Source organism: Coffea arabica, chromosome 6c (assembly GCF_036785885.1).
Source record: "Coffea arabica cultivar ET-39 chromosome 6c, Coffea Arabica ET-39 HiFi, whole genome shotgun sequence".
NCBI lineage: Eukaryota > Viridiplantae > Streptophyta > Magnoliopsida > Gentianales > Rubiaceae > Coffea > Coffea arabica.
This window is the reverse complement of record NC_092320.1, coordinates 17,046,321-17,069,184: the sequence shown is the minus strand read 5'-3', so window position 1 is coordinate 17,069,184 and position 22,864 is coordinate 17,046,321. Positions and strand designations below refer to the sequence as shown.

The 22,864-nt window shown below is 35.0% G+C and overlaps 1 protein-coding gene across 1 annotated transcript; it reads right to left on the bottom strand.

The window, feature by feature from the left end:
* Nucleotides 1-212: 212 nt before the first annotated feature.
* Nucleotides 213-21,633, bottom strand: LOC113694152 (insulin-degrading enzyme-like 1, peroxisomal). The gene is made up of 26 exons (XM_027213011.2): nucleotides 21,335-21,633; nucleotides 21,108-21,183; nucleotides 19,847-19,914; nucleotides 17,751-17,842; nucleotides 17,589-17,662; nucleotides 17,463-17,506; nucleotides 16,298-16,349; nucleotides 14,633-14,755; nucleotides 14,438-14,550; nucleotides 12,008-12,170; nucleotides 11,353-11,445; nucleotides 11,049-11,134; nucleotides 9,856-9,942; nucleotides 9,049-9,152; nucleotides 7,313-7,415; nucleotides 7,103-7,198; nucleotides 6,838-7,027; nucleotides 6,542-6,603; nucleotides 5,869-5,973; nucleotides 4,417-4,618; nucleotides 4,126-4,334; nucleotides 2,844-2,968; nucleotides 2,718-2,769; nucleotides 2,530-2,616; nucleotides 839-961; nucleotides 213-659 (listed from the first exon to the last, which is right to left on the bottom strand). Exons 1-26 carry the CDS (start codon nucleotides 21,467-21,469, stop codon nucleotides 417-419), a joined length of 2,907 nt encoding a protein of 968 aa, XP_027068812.1. The 5' UTR covers nucleotides 21,470-21,633; the 3' UTR covers nucleotides 213-416.
* Between the last annotated feature and the right edge of the window lie 1,231 nt (nucleotides 21,634-22,864).

Sequence of the window (22,864 nt, the reverse complement as noted above, 5' to 3'; positions counted from 1 at the left end):
TTCTTTGTTCATCTTCATCTACTGGATAGCTCTCATCTTCATCTTCTGGATGCTAAACCCAGAAGAATATCACTAATTGAGTTATAGGATTCGTGACAGATTAACGAGGAACAATCCATTCATACTACATGTCATGGATCATCCTTGTGTCGACATTTTTAGGGAAAAATGTCGTCAATTATTCAAACAACTTCCAGAGGAAAAAAGGTCAATTATGTGGGCAACAATATGAACTAAACTAAATTAAAAAGTAGTAACAAGAGCTGTGCATAACCTTATTCTCATACACACATCAATACTTCATCATCCCTGTTTATGCCTGATCTCCCGCCCTCGTTTTGTTGATAAATTGGATGGCGAATCCTTTTTTCTCAATGATATCTTGTACATAAACTTGTACAATTGAACAACCAAAATTATAACTTTACAAGACCAATGCCTCCTTTAAATGATCCAAAGAGAGGATGAGATCTCTTAAAACTAAATACATCCTCGATTTGAAGAATGCCAGGTTCAACCGACTCAACTTTGTACTCAGAAGAATGCGAACTTCCATAAATTTGCACACTTAATGACTTCTTTTGAGGGGCGCCAACTCTAATGTGTTCATTGAAAAAATCTATGAGATCGTTTTTGGTCAAATGTTTCAATATTGCAACCTGTTTCAACAATAACCAAGGATTTCAAATACTTTTCAGAGTCTCTGGAATAAAAAACACATATGCAGACACTGGAGCAATCTATGTCCCATTGAGTTAAAAAAAAAAAAAAAAAAAAAAGCAGCACTTCCACAAGTCAAGTAAGAAGTTTGAGCAACTCATAAAGAAAAAACTTGTACCTCACGTTCTCTCCTGTCAAATTTGAGGGTTCCATCAGAAATTTCTCGCCAATAAAATCGAGATTCTTCTCGTAAATTCTTGTATTTCTCAAGCTTCAACTCAATAAGTGCATTAACATTGCTCTGCAGCATAAACAAATCAAAGGTTCTTTTTCATAAAATCATCAAGGGGAAAAAAATCTAAGCCACTAGACTTTGAAATGCCTTCCGGAATCTCAAACCAATAATACAGTAAATAACTAAAAATACTTCTGTTGCTGACCTAACCTAAATGAGCATGGAGAAACATTAGATATTAGTCCAAAGCCAACTTTGTCAGTGAAAGAATGGCAAAAGAAAAAGATCAATAGGCAAGACATCATATTGCTGAAAATGTCTAAACCAAATAATAAATGAATATAACATATTAACAAATATCATTGCCCAAAAATGTGTGAACTGCAGAAGCTATGTTAAAAGCCCAAAAGTGCCAAGTGAAGAAATTGTAATTCTAACTTAACCCCAGTCGTTATGTCCTCGAACATTCTTCATATAGCCAAGGCTTGACCATAAAACCGATGCAATTATATTAGAATCCATGAAATATACAATTTTAGTAACCTCAAAACAACCAGATATTAGGGGGATGATAAATGACGAATGGTAGTTGTGACTAATAACAATAATTTGGGAGAGAAGGGTACCATTCCCCACCACCTACCTCATCTGAACAATTTATCCCCCTCCCCCACATCCCCAATGGGCCTTACTTGGACGTTAACTTTCAGTGTGTGTTTTTACAAAAATCATTAATTGAAAAAATATATTTTTATGTAAATTACTACTCAGCCCAAATATCCAACCATGACATAAAATATGAAAGTATCAGTAAAGCTAAAACATATGTTCACAAATTAAACACAAACATACCAAAAACAACAACAAAGTTTGGAAATTATACACAAGAAAATCATGAAATTTTAAAAAACAAAACTATATGATATATATACTTTACTAAATATGTCTATAATGTGCGACAGAAAGGATCTTTCAATAACTTCATATGTCTATATTAGACATGCATAAATATACATGTCTTTCTGTATGTGTGTGCATATAAATGCATAAATAACATATAGCATGCCAGTGTAAATTTATATAAATATCCAGCTATGTCTGCACATAGAACAATCCTACTTAAGACTAATATATGTCATTTTATCTGGGAGATGGCTGAAACCATCTTGATCCCAATAAGGCTGGGGGAGCTTTTCTTCATCCATCCCTGTCCTTGTCGCTTTCTCCCACGCCACCAAGCCAACCTCCCATTGCCAATAATTTTTTAACCCAATGTGGCAAGTACACTGACCAGTAAACCACTAAAAATGAAAATTAAGAATCTTAGGATGTAGGTGTAAACAGTAATTATTTGGTTATTAGGTGGTATTAGAATAACAATGGAAGGAAACTTTTGTTAACTATAGTATCCTTTCTCATCCTTTTTTTATCCAAACCTGCACGTGGATTACTCTCAAAATTTGCCATCAATGGGCTTTAAGTTACTCTTATAATTTCAAGCAGGTACACGGAATAAGTTGAGAGGAATTTAAGTATCAATGATACTGAATCTCAAGACAAGGAATTTGTGGGATGACTAATGCCCCTTAATTTTGTCAGTAACAAAACAAATCCTACAAGTTTGTTAAACTTACCTTGAATTCTTCAGGGGTGATCTCATGCAGTTTACTCTCAAAGATCTTGAGAAATGCCTCAACTCTGGAATTAATATGTTTAGGACCCTGCCAAAAGAGTTTGTTGTGAGTAATAAATATATCAATATCCATAAAAATGAAAAAGGGCTTAAACATTGTTGAACAAAATAAGATAAGTCTATGAATACCTTTACTGTAGATTGGATGATAAATTGTACTCCTCGAACTCCAAAATCATCCCTGTTATGGAAAAAATATTAAATAGTACAGAATATATGATCTGAATATCCTCCTCCATGCAACATGTTGCATACCTTTGCATAAGTACAGTGATGTAACCAAGCTGCTCGACTGATCTAAGCTGGTGGAAAGCTGGTTGCTTGGCTATCAAACAAAACAGCTGAAGTTTAACATTCAACTTGAAATCATCCTGATGCACCTGCACTTTCAAGAACTTCTTGCATTAGAACTTTAGCAAGACATATAAAAATGGGTCAACCTACATAAGTCCTGAAAGGACACGTAAAAAGGCAAAAAGCATATCTTGAATAGGGGAAGAAATTGGATTTTACAAGATTTATATACTATTACAGAAGCTGATTGCCGAGCTTGACAAGACACCAAAAACTTAGTTCTGATTGCCAAAGGCCTTTTATTTTCCTTCAAGAGCTTTTGGCTTAAAAATGCACCAGCAGAAGATATTTCAGGTTAGTTCTTAACTCACTGTCTGTGAATCTGCAAAGGCAACTCCTGTATGCTTTTCACTGGAAATTGGTGCCTTTCCTTTGCTCCACAAATTAATGGATTTTCACACAACCATGTCTTTGACCTAAAGACAGACTTGCATACAACAAGGAATAACCAAAGAACATACACAATCTTTCCAAAATAATAAAACTTTTTTGACCCATAAGTAAATGTATCGTCTGTGTCTAGAACAAAAGCGGGGATCTAACGAACACTGATTAAAAAATTTACTGCTTAAACAGGCATACAATAGAAACAATCTCTCTAAAAGTAGAGGAATGATCATGAGCAGCAAAAAATAACTCTGAAAGATCACTTATACTCCAAGTGAGCAGGCAGCTTAATATGAGTTGTCGATCCAGAATTTACAAGAAGAAAATAGGATGCTCAGAGACACATTTTGTTTAAAGTAGAAAATTCAATAAATTTCAGGTTGTTGTTAACTTAAATCAAACCATTTTCCTTTGGAAAAAGGATTAACTAAATGTAAAATTAGTGGTACACATTCAGACAAATGTACTCAATACCTATAATTACTATCTGAAACCCCACTATCTACATATTCTGTCTGACGCTTGAAATTCAGTGGTAGAAGTAGAGGCATTGGACTTCCTACATATGGGTGTGATAGCTTTGGTTCTTTCATACATCCAGAAGAAAGGTTGTACTAACTCAAAAACTTTTAGCAATATTTTTTCTCAGTCCTACACAGATGGAAAGGATCAAAATATAGTCAAACAATTTTTGGTCAGACATGCATAAGTTACTTTGTACAAATCTAGAATTCTATTAGATTCAGAGGGCATTATGGTATTCATTACTATTTCCTAAGGCTTTCAAGACATGTACCTGAATATAATGCAGAAGAGCAGAATTTTCATCACTTGGATTAAGACCTTCTGCATTATAGGAGTAATTTAAGCCCCTTACAAGCTTGACAACTCTAGTAGACAAATGCTGAGATGCAAATAAAGCCAGGGATAAAGGCTGGGGACCCTTGTAAAAGACATCTTCAATGTGTTGTATGATCGATTCTGCTTCCTTTGGTTCAATATTTCCTGAAAAAAGGTGACAGTTACAAAAGTTCGGTTCATAAGTTAAAGCCAGTTAATAATCTAGAAAAAGCCAATCTATAGTAACCTGCAATATAGCATTCCAAGAAGGTCCTTGATAGCATCTGCGGATAAAATTTAAGAAGGTTGTCAACTTGAAGATGTGGAAGAACTTCAAGTTGCTCAGTCCATGGCAATGCTTGGTCATGTAAAATCAATGAGCAGTAATACATAGCCTGCTGATAAGGTTGTTGGAACTTGAAATTTTGATAATCTTTTGTCACCATCTCCTATCAGAAAGTAAAGGAAAGAAGTTATGGTGAAAACATCTGATAAAAGTGTTTGAAAGATCCAGCTAAACATCAGAAGCATTTGCTGTTTTACAGCTATATTATTACCACGTTTTGCTTATTCATGTCAATTCTCCCACTCTTTCTGATGTATGTACATCATTCAGTACTTTATTTCAACATTTTAAACAACTCAACTACCAAATTTCAGCCATAAGGGAGAACATTTAAAACAAGAGAGAAGAGAGCCAATTCCCCAGTAGTTCCACAAGATTACATGCAACTGGCCACATCTACAAGCAATGCTGCAATACTTGATATTCTGCAATGTATAATCTAGCTGATAAAAGTTGGCAACCACTACCTAGAACCAACAAATCAATTAGCCAATGACCATAATTTGAGAAACAAGTCTCTGACATTAAATCAGTGCTATAGAGGTTCTTTTGTATGGATTGCATATTCTGCTATTATCAGAATGCATATGTTTCAATTCCTATAACAAGTGCCATTAATTCTTTTGGTATATTTTTTATCAACTTAAACTTGTTGCATGTGGTTTATCATGTTAAAGTGAGGAAAATATAGTTCTATTCCTGTATCATACTGACATTTGTCATTCCTTTACATTTTTGTTTTGGTGAATTTCTCGAATAAAAGATATAAAAGAGCTTTCTTTACCTTTACAATAATTTTGATCAGGGAAAAATTTACTAGAGGATGATTAGATGACTAGAAGATCAAGGTAACCGATATTGCATTAGCTGTTCACAAGACTTGATAAACAATTGAGACTAGTGTGTGTCAACATAGATATAAGTTATTTGACTAACAAAAGGATAATGGAAATACAAACTATACTTCTCAATGCATAACACATTCCTTTCCCATCATTATCACTTAATAGACAATCAACCGTATCTTTTGTTTTGAAAAAAATATTTTTGTCGCAAATGTTTATGAACCACTTGGTTCCAAATCCAACAAGCATAAAAATTTCATGTTCACCAGTTAACATGATTTTCAAAATGATGATGCATATGATACTATTCTAAATCATCTCCAAAAAACCAGCAATCTTCATACAGCACAGCTAAATCGACTCTTTTTAATGACAGTATTGAGAAAATAAACTGAAAAGACTTGAGCTTTTGAAAGACAGAGAAGAAACATGCAGAAGCAGATAATGATAGAAAGTTAAGCTGTAATAAGTGGTTGACAGTATATACAGAAAGAAAGTTAGTTCTGACCTTAATTACAGAAAATCTGTCAGGTTTTACTTCGAAATTTGCAATTTTTCCAACAACAGTTTCGAGCAGGACCCTTAATTTGTGATTATATCCAACCACTGTCACCTAAGAAGAGGGATACAAATGAATAAGAAGTCAAAGATCATGAGTAATAAAAACATCATATGCAACTTGAATGGGAAAAATTACTATGGAGCAATAACACAAATCTGGAAGTTTGACAGAAATGTGACAAAATGCAATAGCAAAGGTCAAGAAGATACTTCATATATTTCAAGAATGCAAATTATCGGAAAAAAGCAACTAATGATATGAATCAGAAGTCAGAAGGAAGAATTATTTTCTAGCTCAGGTAACATGATTAATGCATCCCTTTTATTATCTACTATAATCATTTGCCTGTGCTGACAAGCCTTTCTTCATTGAATAACCAATGAAGCATATAATTCATATGCACCTCAAATGTTTAAATAAACTTCAATCTTGATATCATTAACAATCAATAGAGTAAATCAATGAACAGACACAATAAATAAACTACCATATGAGTGATTCAAATTCTGAAATCAATTGAAACTCATATAAGAGAGGGAGGACAAAGTGCAAATTAACTTCTTCAAACCAACAAAGCGATCAAAAACCTTAAAAACAGATAGAGAGGCATAACAAGCACCTGAAAACCATTGTCTGTATTACTGACCGCATAATAAAGGCCCGCAACTTGTGCATCATAGGCTGAAAATTGCAAATTAACATAAGATTTTCTTCTAAATTAAGCACATGTGCAGGCACCAGTGCAATATGAGATAACAAACATCACAAGACATGTACAAACAGGTATAGACTAATGAGAACAAATAAACATAGACATTTGCCAGACAATAAAGGGTGAAGCTGTTCAAAGCGAACAATGACTTTTACATAGCAAACTTGGAGCTCATCTTTCAACATCAAGATTGTGCAACATACCATATTCATTCAAGTAGTCCATTAATAGACGTGTGAAAATGTCAGCGAGAACTACTGATTCAGGAGAATTCCCAGAGCACGGGCAGCTGAAATCTATCTTAACATATGCCTTTGGAGTCAGAAAAACTGTATCATGCTTGTACCACAACCTTGAATATGGTGATTTCCTCAAAAGTACAGGAAATTCTGCCTGTTCCAAAACTTAAAGCAATTCGTTAAGTTCAATGACTCAAAATCTAATCAATTAAGATGTTAACTTTAATACCTTGTCTGACACTTCCTTTAGAGATAGATCAGTTGGAATGAATAAATTGGGGGAAGGTAGATGTAGATGTTCATTAGGAGCCTTTTCCATCCATTGCTGCAATAATACAGGTATTTTTACAATCCTATGAGAAAATTGTACAAGTTCCAACAGCAAAAAATAAAATGGAAAGTGAAGTTATCTCTAATAAAAGATAGCCAGCAGACAAACCTGAATCATAGAACTAGTCAACTTTTCAACAGAAAATGCAGTTCCATACCAAGGCTCAATCATGTCTGTATGCCCCTCAAAATTTGTTGACTCCCAAAAAACCCTGTCAAATATAGGTCTAATTTTAGTGGAAATATACAGATATTTAAAGATAGACGGATAATGCAGCATTCACCATTATACCAACAGGTGTTTATAGTTTAACTCAACATACCGAGACCATAAGATTTAGAAAAATAATAATCAGAGATCAAACTGATCTTCTAGAATAGGTTTGTGACATCATAGTCAATCTTAAGGTACTATGACAAGGGATTTTCAAAAGACACCTTATGGTCGAAATACTGGTCCCAGAGAATGGTGATTGACCTCTTGCTAAACCATGAAACACTTGTCAATAAAATATCTTGAACTTCGGAAGTAGTATGATATTGTGGACCTGTATAAGTATTTCTCTGTCATCTTAATTGTCATGGACTTGCTAAACAGTAATAGTTTTTGAAATCTAATTCTCTATATTACAAATTTCTCTATGATTTAATTTGATCACCATACTTGCAATAAGTTATGGTTGCAATTTGCATTTTATTTGTGTTATGTTAGAAGATGATCCAGGTTAAGCTTCAGCAGCTTAGGGTCTCTTTGGCAACTTCTAAGAAAAACGTGCACAAAGTTACCTTGTGTATCAGTAGAGCTAGTACTTCTGACAGTGTAGCCCTCAAATTGGGTAGCTTTGACAATTTGGTGTTTATTCACTCTACCTATAGCCACCTGTATAAGCTAACTCTGATGAAAAGAACAGAAGTCTCAAGCTTCTATTTCCATGTTATGTTGAGAGAAAAAAATACAACCATCATCATACCTAATAATTGGAGAATATAACTTTAGACAGCACAGGTTTTCCCATAGTTTTCAAATTTACCAACTTTAATCATTGGATATTACATGGATTACACGGACCAAACAGAAGCACTTGAGAAACCATGAGATATGAAGTAAGAGAGAACACAAATGCAAATCTGAATAGTCACTAAGCCCTAAAAGCAAGTGATGGAACCCTATGTGCTCAACATGTAAAAGGCAGCAGACAAACATGAACATGTAGCCTCAAGCTCATTCTTGCATCAGCCACCGTGCAACAAAAGCAGGTAAAATGCCCCTGCCTATTTATGTCACCCTGTAGGGAATAAAACAGTTCTATACCTCTCTAAAAAGTCCAAAGGGGGAACACCACAAGCTGTCTCTCACCTAACGAGTCTCTCTACTAAGATTTTTTGAATGGGTAGAGGGGCTCTGCAGTATAATTCTTTGCCAAAAAAGGGTCTTTTTGCCCACGCAAGGCCTCCTTAAATAACAAAACTTTAAGAGTAAGCCGACAACGTGAATAGATCTGGAGAATCACTTAACCTGAATCAAATATTATATACTGCATACAGAGAAGGAGCACGATTTGGAATGTTGTGTCCCTCCCTTTTCAACTCTTTTCTTTTTTCTTTCTTTTTCAATTTTTCTTTTAACTTGACTCTTATATTTAAGCTATCGGTCCCAGTGTCAAAGAAACCAATCATAAATATGGCTACAAACAAAATAACTATCCAACTAAGAGATTCATAATCTTACTTTAACAATTTAAAATTAAAATTCATGAATATGGCTTAAACATAAACTAATTTTGCCTAAATGCAGAGACCAACGTGCCTTTTCTGGAAGTATATCATGAAGCAGCAATCACCCACCTGACATTACATGGAGTCAGTTCATCTAACATTGACTGGATGATGCCTTGGCTAAAATTTGAAGGCAGAGATGATCCCACCAGCCAATCTTCTGGAGGATACAACTGAAAAGAAACTCACCAACACAATTGGAAATAAAAGTAAACATCAGTCAGGGTAGATGGAAGAACTTATTAGCCAAGAATGTCCCTTTTCCATCTCAACTCTAGAAGCAACTAAAGACAACATGTAATTGAGTGAAGGTAGTACCAAGGATCTATACTTATATTCAAAAAGAACCATCAAGACTACTAGCCACTATTCAGCTGAAAGCCAATTTTAAGTAAACATCAGTTCCTACTACTAAGAAACTTCATTCATCACCTATGCAGAAGAAATTTCTTTTTATCAACACAATCTGGCTTCTCATTGTATACCCATCAAAGTACAGAATTAGCAGCTACTAAGAAATTGCTTTACAACATTAATTCTATAATATCATTCCATAATACCCAGAAATTCCAAGCTCTTAAACAAGAAGCATCTAAGGTGAGAGATTGAAATTGATTCCAATTTGGTGTTAAATTTTCTGTGAAGGAAAATCAGCACATCAAAAAGTTACACTAGCTGCATGCGCAAAATGCTATCCCATGAAGAAAAATTAAACAGTACACTTGCTAAACATCTGAAAAACTGCCAATACATCTCATATTTCAAGGTCCAGAACAATCCATACCAAAACTTCAATTGTGCATTCAGAATAATCAATCAATTGTACAGCAAAAAATAACCAAGAAAGGCACAAGCACCATAGATCATTATAATTACCTGCATATTCATTGCAACATGAACGACATAATCCACAGGACGAATTTTATCTTTATAGTGGAATGCAGTCTCGGAAATAGCTGAAATCTTCAATAAAAAGGAGAGAAACAGATTATTAGTGCTCCAAAATGCCTTTATAGCTATGTCTCAGCGCAAGAATTCCATTTTTTATCAAACAATAAGATTCAGAGAGTGACATCACCAACAATAACAGGGACAATAATGATATAATTCGTAAAAGTGAAAAATAGGTAGTAAAATGGCAAAACTCATGCATCTTCAGGTTGCCACACAGTCAATAAACTTCAAGAAGAAAAAAAGTTCTTCTGGATAAGTTAATTAGGAGCTTCCTTCTGTGATCTGCTATCTCAATCAACAGTAATGTAAAAACATTGGCCATGTTATATATAAAAAACAAAATTAAAAAGCAAAAGCAAAACCAACTTGATCAACCAGTTTAAGAAAAATAACAAAAAACTTTCAATGAACTTCTCCCTAAGAAAATATTCCCAGCTAAATGTCTGAGAACATAAACGAACATAGTATGTGATGCGCGCCACAAATTCTGGGGCTATCCATTAAGATAATTCGTAATGGAGCCCAAAACTATAGACCAACGCCTAAAAGTTGTAGTGTATAAATTAGACAACAAAAACTTTTCTTTGGAAGAAAAGTTCAGACATGCAACAACAAAGATACCTAAAGTAATCCTCCAATTTAAAATTGCATCAAGTTGCTCGTGCCATTAGGATCATTTGTCCAACGAGAAACATAAAATGGGACAAGTGTAAAGCTGACCACTAACTTGAAAACAAAATTTTCTTTGAAGTGGGAAAGCTTAAGATGTACTCAACAGTCCATGATCAATAAAGCCAAAACCCATCCCAGTTTACTAGTTAGAGCCATTACCATGGCAGTGCCTCAAATTGGGAGTCTGGCTTAAATGGCGTCCTCTTTATATAGTACGTGCATTTAGAAGGATCTTGACAATTCTCTTCAACTTAGAAGTAGATTTCCGAGATCCTCATGGGTAGCATGCCATTTTATGGGTCTATTCTATTTTTTAAAAATTGTGTCCATATTGGTATCTGAGCGAGACATAAAGCAGTTATTTGTGGGAATTCAGATTTTCTTGTACATTTGGCTAGCCGCTCAGAGTACATAGACTGCCAACTTGTAAAGCAGGAGGTTACCTCATCAAATATCCATTTGCAGGCACCAGATATTTGCAGAAGTTGAATATATCTGAATAGTAGTGCCACAATATCCTCAGAATGCTCTGCAGTTATATCAAGAGTTGAATATAGCATGGAATAAGACCTAAAGTTTCAGGTAATGGAAGAAAGAGATGAATTTCTAATGACTATTCTTTGAAAAGTAAAAACTTCTATCACCTGAATTCAAACCCAACAGAACAAGAAGTCCACTAGAATAATTGGAAAAATTCCTCCCCCCACCCCCCGACCCTCAAAAAGAAGGAAAAGAGAAAATACTAACCGTGGCCAGCATCTGTCAGATCAATAACTACTTTGAAGAATGAGAATTCATATGTCCAATCTGGTTCACCGGCAGACAAACTTGTTGCCCAACCTGCAAAAGTTGTTTCTGAATCAAAATACCTTCTGTGAAAAGGAGAAGAAAATGGAATAGCATGTGCTCTCTGACACTCAGAAAAACCAAATAACAGGAAAAAATTAGTATAGAAACTTACAGCATCAGCCAAAGTCAGAAATTGATAGTAACTCCAGAAGTTTCAATTTGAAAAATTCTTTTTTTTTTTTTTGAAAACTAAAAAGTATACTGCCAATTTCCTTTTTTGCTTGAAAAAAATTAATTTTACAAACTCATTAGGCATGATTGGACCAAAACAATAAGTTTAATCTCATGTCATGCAAAGCGTTAAATAAATCAATCATGGTATTCAAGTAAAGGATTCAGACAGTTTACACATTGTACACAAGTAACTAAAAACTAAGTCGATATTCTGATATCTGCTTGAAGAGTTTGATAGCGCTCCAGGTTGGGTTGAATATCACATAATGAAAAGGTAAGAAATACAAGTTTACTCTTAAGTTACAAGGGGCAGGAGAAAGGAAGGGGAGGTTATGGTCGAGAAATAGTCAAAATTTTCTAGTGCTGTTCGAGAACCCACCCAATTTTTTCAAAATATAAAATAAAGATCCTTCTCCTTCATGTCCAATCAAGTGACCCAGGTACCTGCTTGGTCCATCCTTATAATGGCGTATGCCAGGAGTTATTGGCCATATTATTCTCAACTTGTGACCTTGTTTTATTGGAACAGCTTTGACAAGAATCTGAATAAAGGAACACAAGCAAAGAACAGAGTAACAACCTCAATAATGAGAAAAAAGAAAAAGGAACTCACATACTTTCACAAATTGAATGAAAATTATAGAAGCCAAAAGGATTAGTTAAAGTTGTTATTGATGTTGCATCCAGTTCCCATCATTGCCTAGGTAATCAACTTTTAAATTTCAATCTCTGATTCTTGGTTGGGTAAAAACACAGATCATTGAAGGGGATTTTACTTGACTCCAAAAAAACCCAATAGATGTGGTGTAAAGCTCTTAAATAAACTAGCCACACAAATTTCATCAAATTAGATTTAGCCATGATTCTCTATAATTTTAAGTTAACAACAAAGGACTTGACAAGACAACCAAACAGAAAACCAGTACCAGAATAAAACAAAGCCTTTTATTGTTCCTGAATAGAAGTTAATAAGATAGACACTGAAGAGAAATTGGTGATCCACTACATCAAAGAACATTGAAAAGCTAGAGTTTACCATGGATCAATGCATTAGAAAGAAACCAATTATACTGTGCAAAAGAAGCGAAATTGGTGATCCACTACATCAAAGAACATTGAAAAGCTAGAGTTTACCATGGATCAATGCATTAGAAAGAAACCAATTATACTGTGCAAAAGAAGCGAATTATCTTAAGCTAATTCTCCACAAGTTCACAATCTCAATCCCTGCCATAAAATCTTTGAAGACTTTACAGCCTCAGAATTGTCCCAAGGCAGTAAGAGTCTTGTAGCTGAAAAAAGATCCTGTGTTGAGTCTTGTAGCTGAAAAAAGATCCTGTGTTGTCATATGTATAAAACATTAGTTCTTTTAACATTTTTTATGCTTTTCTTTTCCAGGCCACATTCTGATTCTTCTTGCATCTGAGATAGCTATGTATCATCCGAATCCTACCCCCATAACCAAGTATTTAGAGCTTGTTCTCAATCGATTATTTTAGGTGATTATAGATTCTGATTTGGATAATCAATTTTAATGATGTTCTCGTTTGCTTTCATATTTAGATTATAGATTTTTAATAGATAAAACGCTAAAACCTATAATTAAGCAAATAGTAGCTTTTGCCGATGCTGATTGTTCTTTATGATCACTTTCCATAATCAGGTATTGCAAAATCTAAAGCATACGAGAACAGGGCTTTAGTATCAAATGATGTTTTAAAAGGTGGAGGCATTATGTAATGCAATTCTCATTGCACATAAAGGGTGAGCCCCTCCTCCTCTTCTCTCCAGTGACCCACGAATAGCTTTACCTTTTTTCTTGCCCAAGAGAGTCCACCTTTATGCCCAAGTGCTGAGTCAACACTTGGGATTTGCCCAATGTTGTTCTCATGACACTTATGCCACCTCCTCCATGCTCCTAAAAATTTTCACTGCATTGCCTTGCCTCATGGCACACCTTCAATTTATCACTGGTTTTGATAAGCTTTTTTTAGCTGCGAGTGAGTCTATGTAATTCAGGAACATTGTAAGTGTAGAAGTTTGGTCAGTAGTATCAGTTCTAATTTTGGTCAAACTCTAAAACCATCACTATCAATCACAATAACCTGGCTGGACTCTTCCAATGCTCTAACCTAAAAGAGGAGTTATCTAGCAAGCTAGACCCAAGGTCAAATTTTGGTCTCGCAACTAACCAAAATTATGGTAGAGTACTGGGTTTGTTTGGATTGCAAGATTTTCATATAACAATTTCAGATTTTGTTTTGCTTGCATCGTACACACAATTTCCAACCACCTTTTTATCTCACATACATCAAATCACAAAAAATGCTACAGTAATTATTTCAAATAACTTCCTATCCAAACAAACCCTGTCTTTTAATATAGCAGGGGATGTGCCAAAGCAAGAAAAATGAAATGGCTTGAGAATCTCCAAAAATGCAGCTCCAACAAGTATAAGTATGAACATTAAGAAATATTTTTATATAAAATGTTAACCTGCATTGAAAATGATAGCTATTTCTATGATAAAATAAATTGTTAATGCACAGCTTTGATAGATAAAGCCTCAAAAAGGATCAAGCTCATTGAGCTAGACATATCCTTTTGAAAATAAGTGTGATACAAGGACCAAATAATTATATATATTCCTGTGAAGAAGTTCTTTTATCATAATATGCTATCACATTATCCATTGAAACTTAACAGAATGAAAGGAACATCCAACATTCATGCAATCCAATTGGCAATCAGTCATTCTTTGCTTCTAGACTCAAAAATCATGATAGAATTGCTTAATTTGTTCAAGTACCTGAAGATGTTCTGAGGTGCAAGGCTGACCAGCAAAACAGGGAGAACTGATATTGATATTTCGAATTTCCTGAAACTTGTTTTCAACCATGGATTGAGCTTTATCAAGGCCATCTGAACATATTCACATGAATAAAGTTCAATTCAGCTGATAGTGAAGTGTTTTAGTAACAAAAACATGCAAGTAATTCTCTACCCTTTGCATAAACAACCAAATGCATGAGGTTGGCTGAATAATTCTCTTTGTAAAATTTTAAAAGTTCCTGCCTGGTATCCACCCCCCTTGCTTTTGGCCGCACCTCCAATGTCTCCCAGCTCCCTATTCATGCAATGATTTATCAGTGTATTCAAGCATAGTAAGCACTAAAAAAAGGTCATGTAAAACTTGGAGAATTAAAACGAAAATGAAGGATTTGCGCAGCAAGATTAAGTACAATGTCTAGGACAAAAGCACAATGCAAGATGTATAAAGATCATCCTCATTGAAAAACAGATACATATTTATAGAAAGCATAAGTTTTCCCTGAAATACTAATCGCAACAAAACAAGTTCGTTGAGTTCATAAGCAAAGCTCCATAAGAAAGGACAAAACTGAAAAGCTGCCAAATTAAAACAATCAGCAATATTTAAGGGGCATAAATAAAGAATTTGACACCAACACTGCCTGCTAAAGCTGCAAAAGAACTATAATGTAGTCCGTAGGAAGTTATCCAGCAAGAGAATATGTAGAAAAATCAAATAGATGCCAACATTTGAAGCCACAATTCACAAGAAAGACTGGAAGCATAACCATATCAAACATGAACCCATCTATGGCATCGAGTCTGCAGTCCTTGAATCTGGACATGCTGCTTTTGCTAATCTCTCCACCATTCAGAAAAGTAAAGTTACTTACACCAGAAGGCACATTTGTGTCAATTCTCTCTACGATATAACAATACAACCTATGTAATATGGGTTTTGCTAAACAGCCATCCAAGAGTAATCTCAGCATATAAGTCGAATAAATCCTGAGTATAAATCACAGTAGGAAGAGAGTAAAGAATGATAGAACATGCAATCGTTAAACTTTTAACAATATAATTAAAGTAAAATTCAAGAATTTAGTGCCATAAGCAAAACCAGAGAGTTCAATTAGTCAGCTAACAACATTACCTAGAGGAAAAGGACCAAAATATACTCTCACGTTTAAGCAATATCTTTGTATAGAGCAGCGTAAGCTTCATGTAAGAAGAAGATATTTGAAAAGAATGTGCAAAAGCTTAACAGAATGTCAGAATAGAGCACAAATGAAAGAGCCAATGAAGGAGAATCTTGTCAAAGTTTTTTACAGAACCAAATGAAGAATTGTGTTATTCTTAGCACTGATTTACTTCCTAAAGCTATATAGCCAATAAATTCACATGTACCCAATCATTTATTCAGGATAACATAAACAGAAGACACCAGCTGGCAAAGATGCACTTCCTTACAGGACATGACATCAAAGAGTAAAGCTTCACTATAAACACCTAGTTTTAAAGCAGACATCAAGACTAGATAAGCACGCATAAGCCATACCTCACTGATTTGCAAAATAGACAAAAAACGTACAAGGAAGGACAGATATTATCTTCCTCTAGATGCAAATTCCCCTTCATAATATGGGTAAGGCAAAAGAGGTACAAGCCATGCTATTCATACATGAGTTCAGAACAGTCATAACAAGAAAAAGAAGAACATACTTGTCTCCCAAAGCCTCTGGCCCAAGCATATAAACTCATGCATCACACAATAAACATACTCAATTTGGTGTTTCTAAATACGTGAAACAAGGTCATTTAGTAATTAATCACTTGAACCCCTAATCATGTTCCATACCTGTGCTGAATTTATTGTATGGATGATCTTTTGAACTCAGATGTTTCTGGAGCTGCACAGTGATATTTTAAGAAGGAAAAACATTTGAATTATTTCCCAAGCTACATAAAAGGGATATCCAAATAATTAAATGGAATAAAAACAATTCAATAGGTTTGCGATATCATTGCTCGAAAGAACTTAAAAACAACTCATATTTGGTCTTTCTTGGTGCAAACTTCATGTTTGAATGAGAGACTTAGCAAATCACTTGCAGTCTTGCCACTTATCCACTTCAACCAACGTATTCTACACTACCTCTATTAAGATGTTGCTGTTAATGTAACAACTCAAATGAACATCTCAACAGGCAGCCTTATGGAAAGTAAGAGTGATATAGAACTGGAGGAGTTTTTCATGTGCCAAAACGAGGCTAGAGTCCAGTCATTTTTTATAACCGATAGCCTAGCACAGGCTGAAGCCTATAGTGGTGGAGAACCATGCCATTTTTGACTTGATTGGAACCACTTCACTTTACATAGCACAAAAGACTAAGAACAGCCCTTTTTTTTTCCCTGGGGAAGCAGATCTTCATCACCAATTAAAAAATTGGAAAATAGTCCAATTTCAAGAAACTAATGAAGGTCCTTTAAAGAGGAGAAAGTCATGGTATTTCACAAGTTTCATTGCTCAAACTAGATAGAGATGTCAATTGGCTGTTTATAGGGTAGGAGAAAAACAGACAAGGCGCATACATGAACAACCAAGACCACATGATACCATGGCTCTTGACGTCCTTGAGCTCGAGCTCATAAGCAAATTAGCAACTAATTCAAATGAATGTTGCAGTTATTCACATCCCAGGAAATTGAAATTAAGTGGCCAAGATGTATAGGCACTGGATTAATAGCAATGAAAGACACAAAAAAGAAAGGGATTTACCAAGTATATCTAGCATATACCTACCATGCATCCATTCCTATCAAGTGAACAGTCAGTCATGCCCAACATGTATCATACCAGTAGATAACCAGTAATATCCAGGGGCAGAGAAAAGGAAAACTACCATCTCATGATAGACTTCAAAAAGTAGTAATGATGGCACTCTAATTGGAATACTAACACTACAAACAGTTGCAATGTCAAAGCAACATCCCCTCTAGATGTAGGATGAGGAATAATTCACCTGGCTCATTCTCCAAACATCAGATAGTAAATTCTTCTGGTGCTCTACAAGAGAGTGTGAGGAGTAATTCAGCAATTATCTTATTGACTAGATATAAACCAAGAAGCGGAAAATTAAAAGCCTAACCAGAGTCAACAGCTTTTATTTCCCTCGTTGTAGCATCAGCTGACATCAATGGTTTGATAAAAAACTGTGCAAATCTGAAGAAACAAAATCACATTAACAAAAAAAAAAAAAAACCATAGACGTAAATTAAAAGAAACCAATATTAGGCTGTAAACATGTTACCTGTCCAAAGCTTCTTCAAAACTGTCAGCATTTACTTCAAAATGGTAGTTGGTCTGCTCAGAAGATGTGAAAGCATTTGTACTTCCACCATGCTAAAACAACAGAAACAAAACCATATTGTATATCACGGTTAATTTTAGACCGAGTTCAGCTACAAAAAGCAATTGATAACAATCAGATGCCTAAGCAAAGGCACAGATGTGGAAATGGCTAAAAATTAGGAAGTGGGCCATCTTTTACTTTGTTTCTATCACATAGAGCTGTGTGTCGTGTAGAATATTTTCCCAAGTGCTTGATTAAGAAATATAATAATCAGCCTTCACAGAGCAATTAAGTTGCAAAGGAAGACATCTCACTATTAATTACTTTCCTCAACCATAGCTCACTCATGTCCTTTTAATTGCTATCAATGTTTGATATGGTGTACAATTCCAGAATAAAAGAGTTCTTATTCAAGATAATTAAGCAAGCCCCAATCTTACATCAACTATTCAATTCACCTGTAAAATTCCTAAGTTATTCACTACAAACAATGTAGTGCTAGGATCATAAAGATTAAGGCCTCAGCTGATACTGGAGCAAGAGAAGCTAAAAAGTTTCAAAAACTGATCTACACGAGATTCTAAATTCCAAGTTCACTAGAAAGGCACAAGGGAAGGATTTAGTACTTGTTCAATATTTTTACAAGCTAAAAGCGCCCCCTCTCCCCCCCCCCCCCCAAAACACAAAAAAAAAGGAAAAAATTTCAAGCTATCCAGGTTTTACTTGATCGTGTTTTATACTACAACTATTTTTTATCAAAAAAAAAATTGCATACTACAACTAGATGAATGTATGTGAAGAAAAATCTTTTCCACACAGTATTATCTAGACATCACCTATAAAGTTACATGAGGTCTATTCAAAACATGGTGATGAAAACTGAAAAGGATGTGTAGTTGTTCTTAATGAAAAGTATTGGGAGCATTGTAATTTAAGCTAATGTCTAAAGTTCCATTCCTCAAATATTCGGATCAATCTTACCTTGGGGGTTCATTCTTAAGGAAATATTGAATAGAAGCTCCAAGATTTTTTCCTCTTAACTATTGGTCTTCTCAATCTTACCTTGGGGGTCCATTCCGGGACTTCTTCCTCATCATAATTTCAGATTCTCAATAGCGGCTTTCTTTAACTTCTAACACTAGAAGTGCTCTTGCCTCTCCTTTCTTCCTCTTTTAGTATAATAACTTATCAGGGATAATATCGCAGTGCCAAAGTAGCAACCAAATTCCTCAACCTTTGTAGCAAATTTAAGAAGAGTTCTCCAAAGTTCTACCCTCATCACATATCTCTGATAGTAGAGTCTCTTATGGTTCTCTTACAAAACTGTTATCAGTACTGCCCTACTCAAATGGGCTCGCCCACCATAAAAGCAGCTAATGAACAAAAAGACCTCCATTTAATGGTTAATATCTCCCCCCCCCCATCTTCTCAGGGGCAACACAACCACTACAAAGAACCAAACAACTGTAATAAAAACAATAGTTACTATTGTGTCATCAACCTATCCAGCAGATATATACAAATTTAACCATACGATCCATAGAACTGAAGTCGAAGTTGAAATGACAATGAAATTGAAGCCTCAAGGTCAGTACATGTTTCTTCAAATAATCTTCAAATCCTTAACAAACTTAAAACAGTAGAATCCAATTGAGATTTAAACAAATTTTTACGTACTTTTATCCTAAGAATACAAAAATGTCTTACTGTTAAATTCTCAAATCAGGTAAAAAAGTGCTTGATATTAATTTTCTTGTCAGGAGAACTGAAACAATTCAATGATTTTCTAAAGCCCAGGCTATAAATTTTGGCAGGAAATCAGTCACTCGTGTTCCCCTATTAATTATCAGGTTTCAGTTCGTAGACTAATTAAGCTGAGGATGCATCATAAGCAGGACAAAAATACAACACACAGCATATACAGAAATTACAAAATGTGCAATTCTCAAACTCAAGAACAAATTCATCAGTAAGACTCAAAGACTAGAAAAAGGAGTCACAATTTCAACAAGCAGGAAAATGACAACCTACAACATTAGGCAAAGAAAAGGTACCTCTGTGATGTACTTCGAGTAACTGTCTTCCAAGGGATACTTTTCACTCGCATAGAATAGCATATGCTCTGTAATCATTAGTCACCAACATTAAAAACCATACAAAAACCTTAAGAAGTTATATTTTGAAAAAACTTCTACTAGAAAACCGTGTGTTCGGGACACTGAATGAGGAAAAGATTTCAGCATAAATCACATTTTGTAGAAGCACAATTGTAAGGCCTAAGAAAATCAGATTATCTGGAAAAACTTGTATAATTCATGGAACAACTACATCACAATGAGGGAGAAAAGTACAACTTCACCTGCATAATAAAATCTACATGATGATTCCAATTTGAGAAAGTTATGCAAAACTACAAGTGCCGCTCTATAATTAACAAAATACAACATCTTGGTATAGGGAAGTCCCCAATTTCTTTTCCTTTGTCATTTATTTGCTTTAGTAATTTTACTAATTATTTCTTTTGTTCTTGTGGGCAGGGAACAAAGAGAACTTGATTTGACAGCGGAAAGAATGTGACAAATTTGATTAAAAAAAAAATACCATCTAGATCATAAAAGGGGATATGAGTACAACTTCTCCTATGGAATAAAAAATTTACAAGAATTCAATTTGAGTAAGTTAAATAAAACTAAACTGCCACTCAGTACTCCATTAAATACAACAGCTTTCTAGAATGAAGCCCCCAACTTTTTTTACTTCATTTCATTTATGTATTAGATTCGATTATGATTTCTCAGTTTTGAGGTCGAGGAGGGGATGATGGGTGGGGGGAAGATACCATCTTTGTTATATTCTTTTTGAGAATTGTAATTAATAGCAAAACTTTTTAGTCAAAAATTACAGCAGCCACTCTTGGTGTTCAAGCTCTGTACATCGAAAATCAGTCCAACGAACTCAAAATCTCACAGCAAACACCCCTCCCCCCACCCCCAAAAAAAAAAAAGAAAAAAGAAAAACCAAAACTTTAAAAAATAAAATACCAAAATGAACAACTTTAACTCCCCTAATATCTATATTCAAGGATTCCGAGTCAACAATATCTTTACTTCTGTTAAAACCAAAATAAAAAAAAAAATAATCAAGAAACTATTTGTACACGTCATCCATTTTCATTCAATGGTAAGTGTACAATTAGAAGCAACTACAAGCAAGAAGTCGAAGTGCATATGTATGTGCTTGTGGAGATTATACAATGAGAAATATAAATTTATTTCCAATAATTAAAGACTGAGAAAATAAATCAAACTATCATACCAAGAAAATGCGCGAGGCCTTCAAGACCTTCTGGATCACTAAAAGAACCTACTCCAACATTCATCGAAGCTGCGCACTGAAACTCCAACAAAATACGCATCAATGACAAGGAAAAAATGACCAAAAAAGCAGTATAATTTTCGCAAGAAAATCAAATACTAAATCAACAGAAGAAATTAAGCAGGGGGAAAAAGAGGAAACCGGATGGATGGATTGAAATTTAGTACCTTATCGGTTTCTGGATCGCTGATGAGGAGGACCTCGAGAGCGTTGTGAAGAACAATTCTTCGGTAGTCTCTTTTGTCGGTGCGAGGCTTCACGATTTCTCTGACTTCCTGCTCGTTCCTGGCTCCAAACGCCATTTTTCTTCTTCTCGGAAAGAACCAGATAGAGAGAGAAGAAGCTGAGAAGAACAATGAGCTGGAAAGCGAGCAAAATGCTGAGAGTGAGAAGGCCCGACAAAGTTGGAGAATATATAGGACACGAAGTTGCGAACGTAAAAGACTCGGAAATTATTTTTGAGCGTGGAGTGAATACTGAAATCCAGTTGGACCGTTTTGTTCAGTAAAACTCAATGGGTAGTACTCAAGGAATCTACAGTAAAAGTAGTCAAGTAGTTTTACCATGCATATGGCCAACTCCAGCTACATTGACTTGCGAGGAGAAGTATTTTTACCTTATATAGCCAACTCAATCTAGGAGTCCGTGAATTTCACGTAATGAATCTACAGAAAAGTAGTCCCATCCACAGATCGAGCGGTATAGAATTTGCCACATCACCAAACTATAGTCAATATTGAGCAATTTGGTTTCATGTGGGACTGCAAGATCCTAGTTGATCTAACCAATCGTTAAGAGGGTGTTTGTGAGAGAGGAAAAACTTTTGATGAAGAAGCTGAATTTAAAGATTAAAGAAAAGTTTAGCAGAAGGTTTTGATGGTTGTACAAAGGAAGGGCAAGAAGACGGCTATAATGATTTGAGGAACGGGCAGCGAGGGAGGGAGGAGGGAAGGAATAGTTGTTGTATTGATATTGTCAGCTGTAGGGTTAAATACTTCAGTGTCCTTCTTTGTGTGAGAAGACGTGAATGACACGGAGCCCACAAATCACATCTTGCTTTAATTAATTGTCTGAGTCCTCCTTTGTGTGAGAAGACATGAATGACACGGAGCCCACAATCACTTCCTGCTTTAAATAATTGTCTGAATTTGCAATTCCTCTCGGCCGGCGTAGACAATACTTGACTCCAAATTAATGACAATTAATTTATGACAATTAAGGGTAAAACTTGGAAATCAAGGAGTAGCTTTTTGCTGTATTGAGTGAGTGACAAATATTATGGACTAATCCAAAAAGAAAAGCGTGAGAGACCAGGTTAGCGTTGGCAAATATTTGGATAGGCTTGATCTACGATTCCACTCATAAATCGAGTGATCCAAAATTTATTATATCAATATTAATAGGATTTGAATATTCAAAATGGATTTTTTTTTTTTTTTTTGTGATTTTCCTCCCTTAACTTGATGCTATCGCTCATATTCTCCATATTTTCTCACTTCTCTCCCAAACCTTTCACTTCCTCCGTCGTGGTACCACTCCCTATCTCCTCCACTTCCCTCTTCCGTCTCATCAGATTCATCTATTTATTTCAATAGATTCAGGTGATGGTGATCGTTGGTAACGTTGATCTGGTTAAATATTTACAACCCTTTTCTCTTGCTACCCTAATTTAAAAAAAAAAAAGAATAATGACAAGA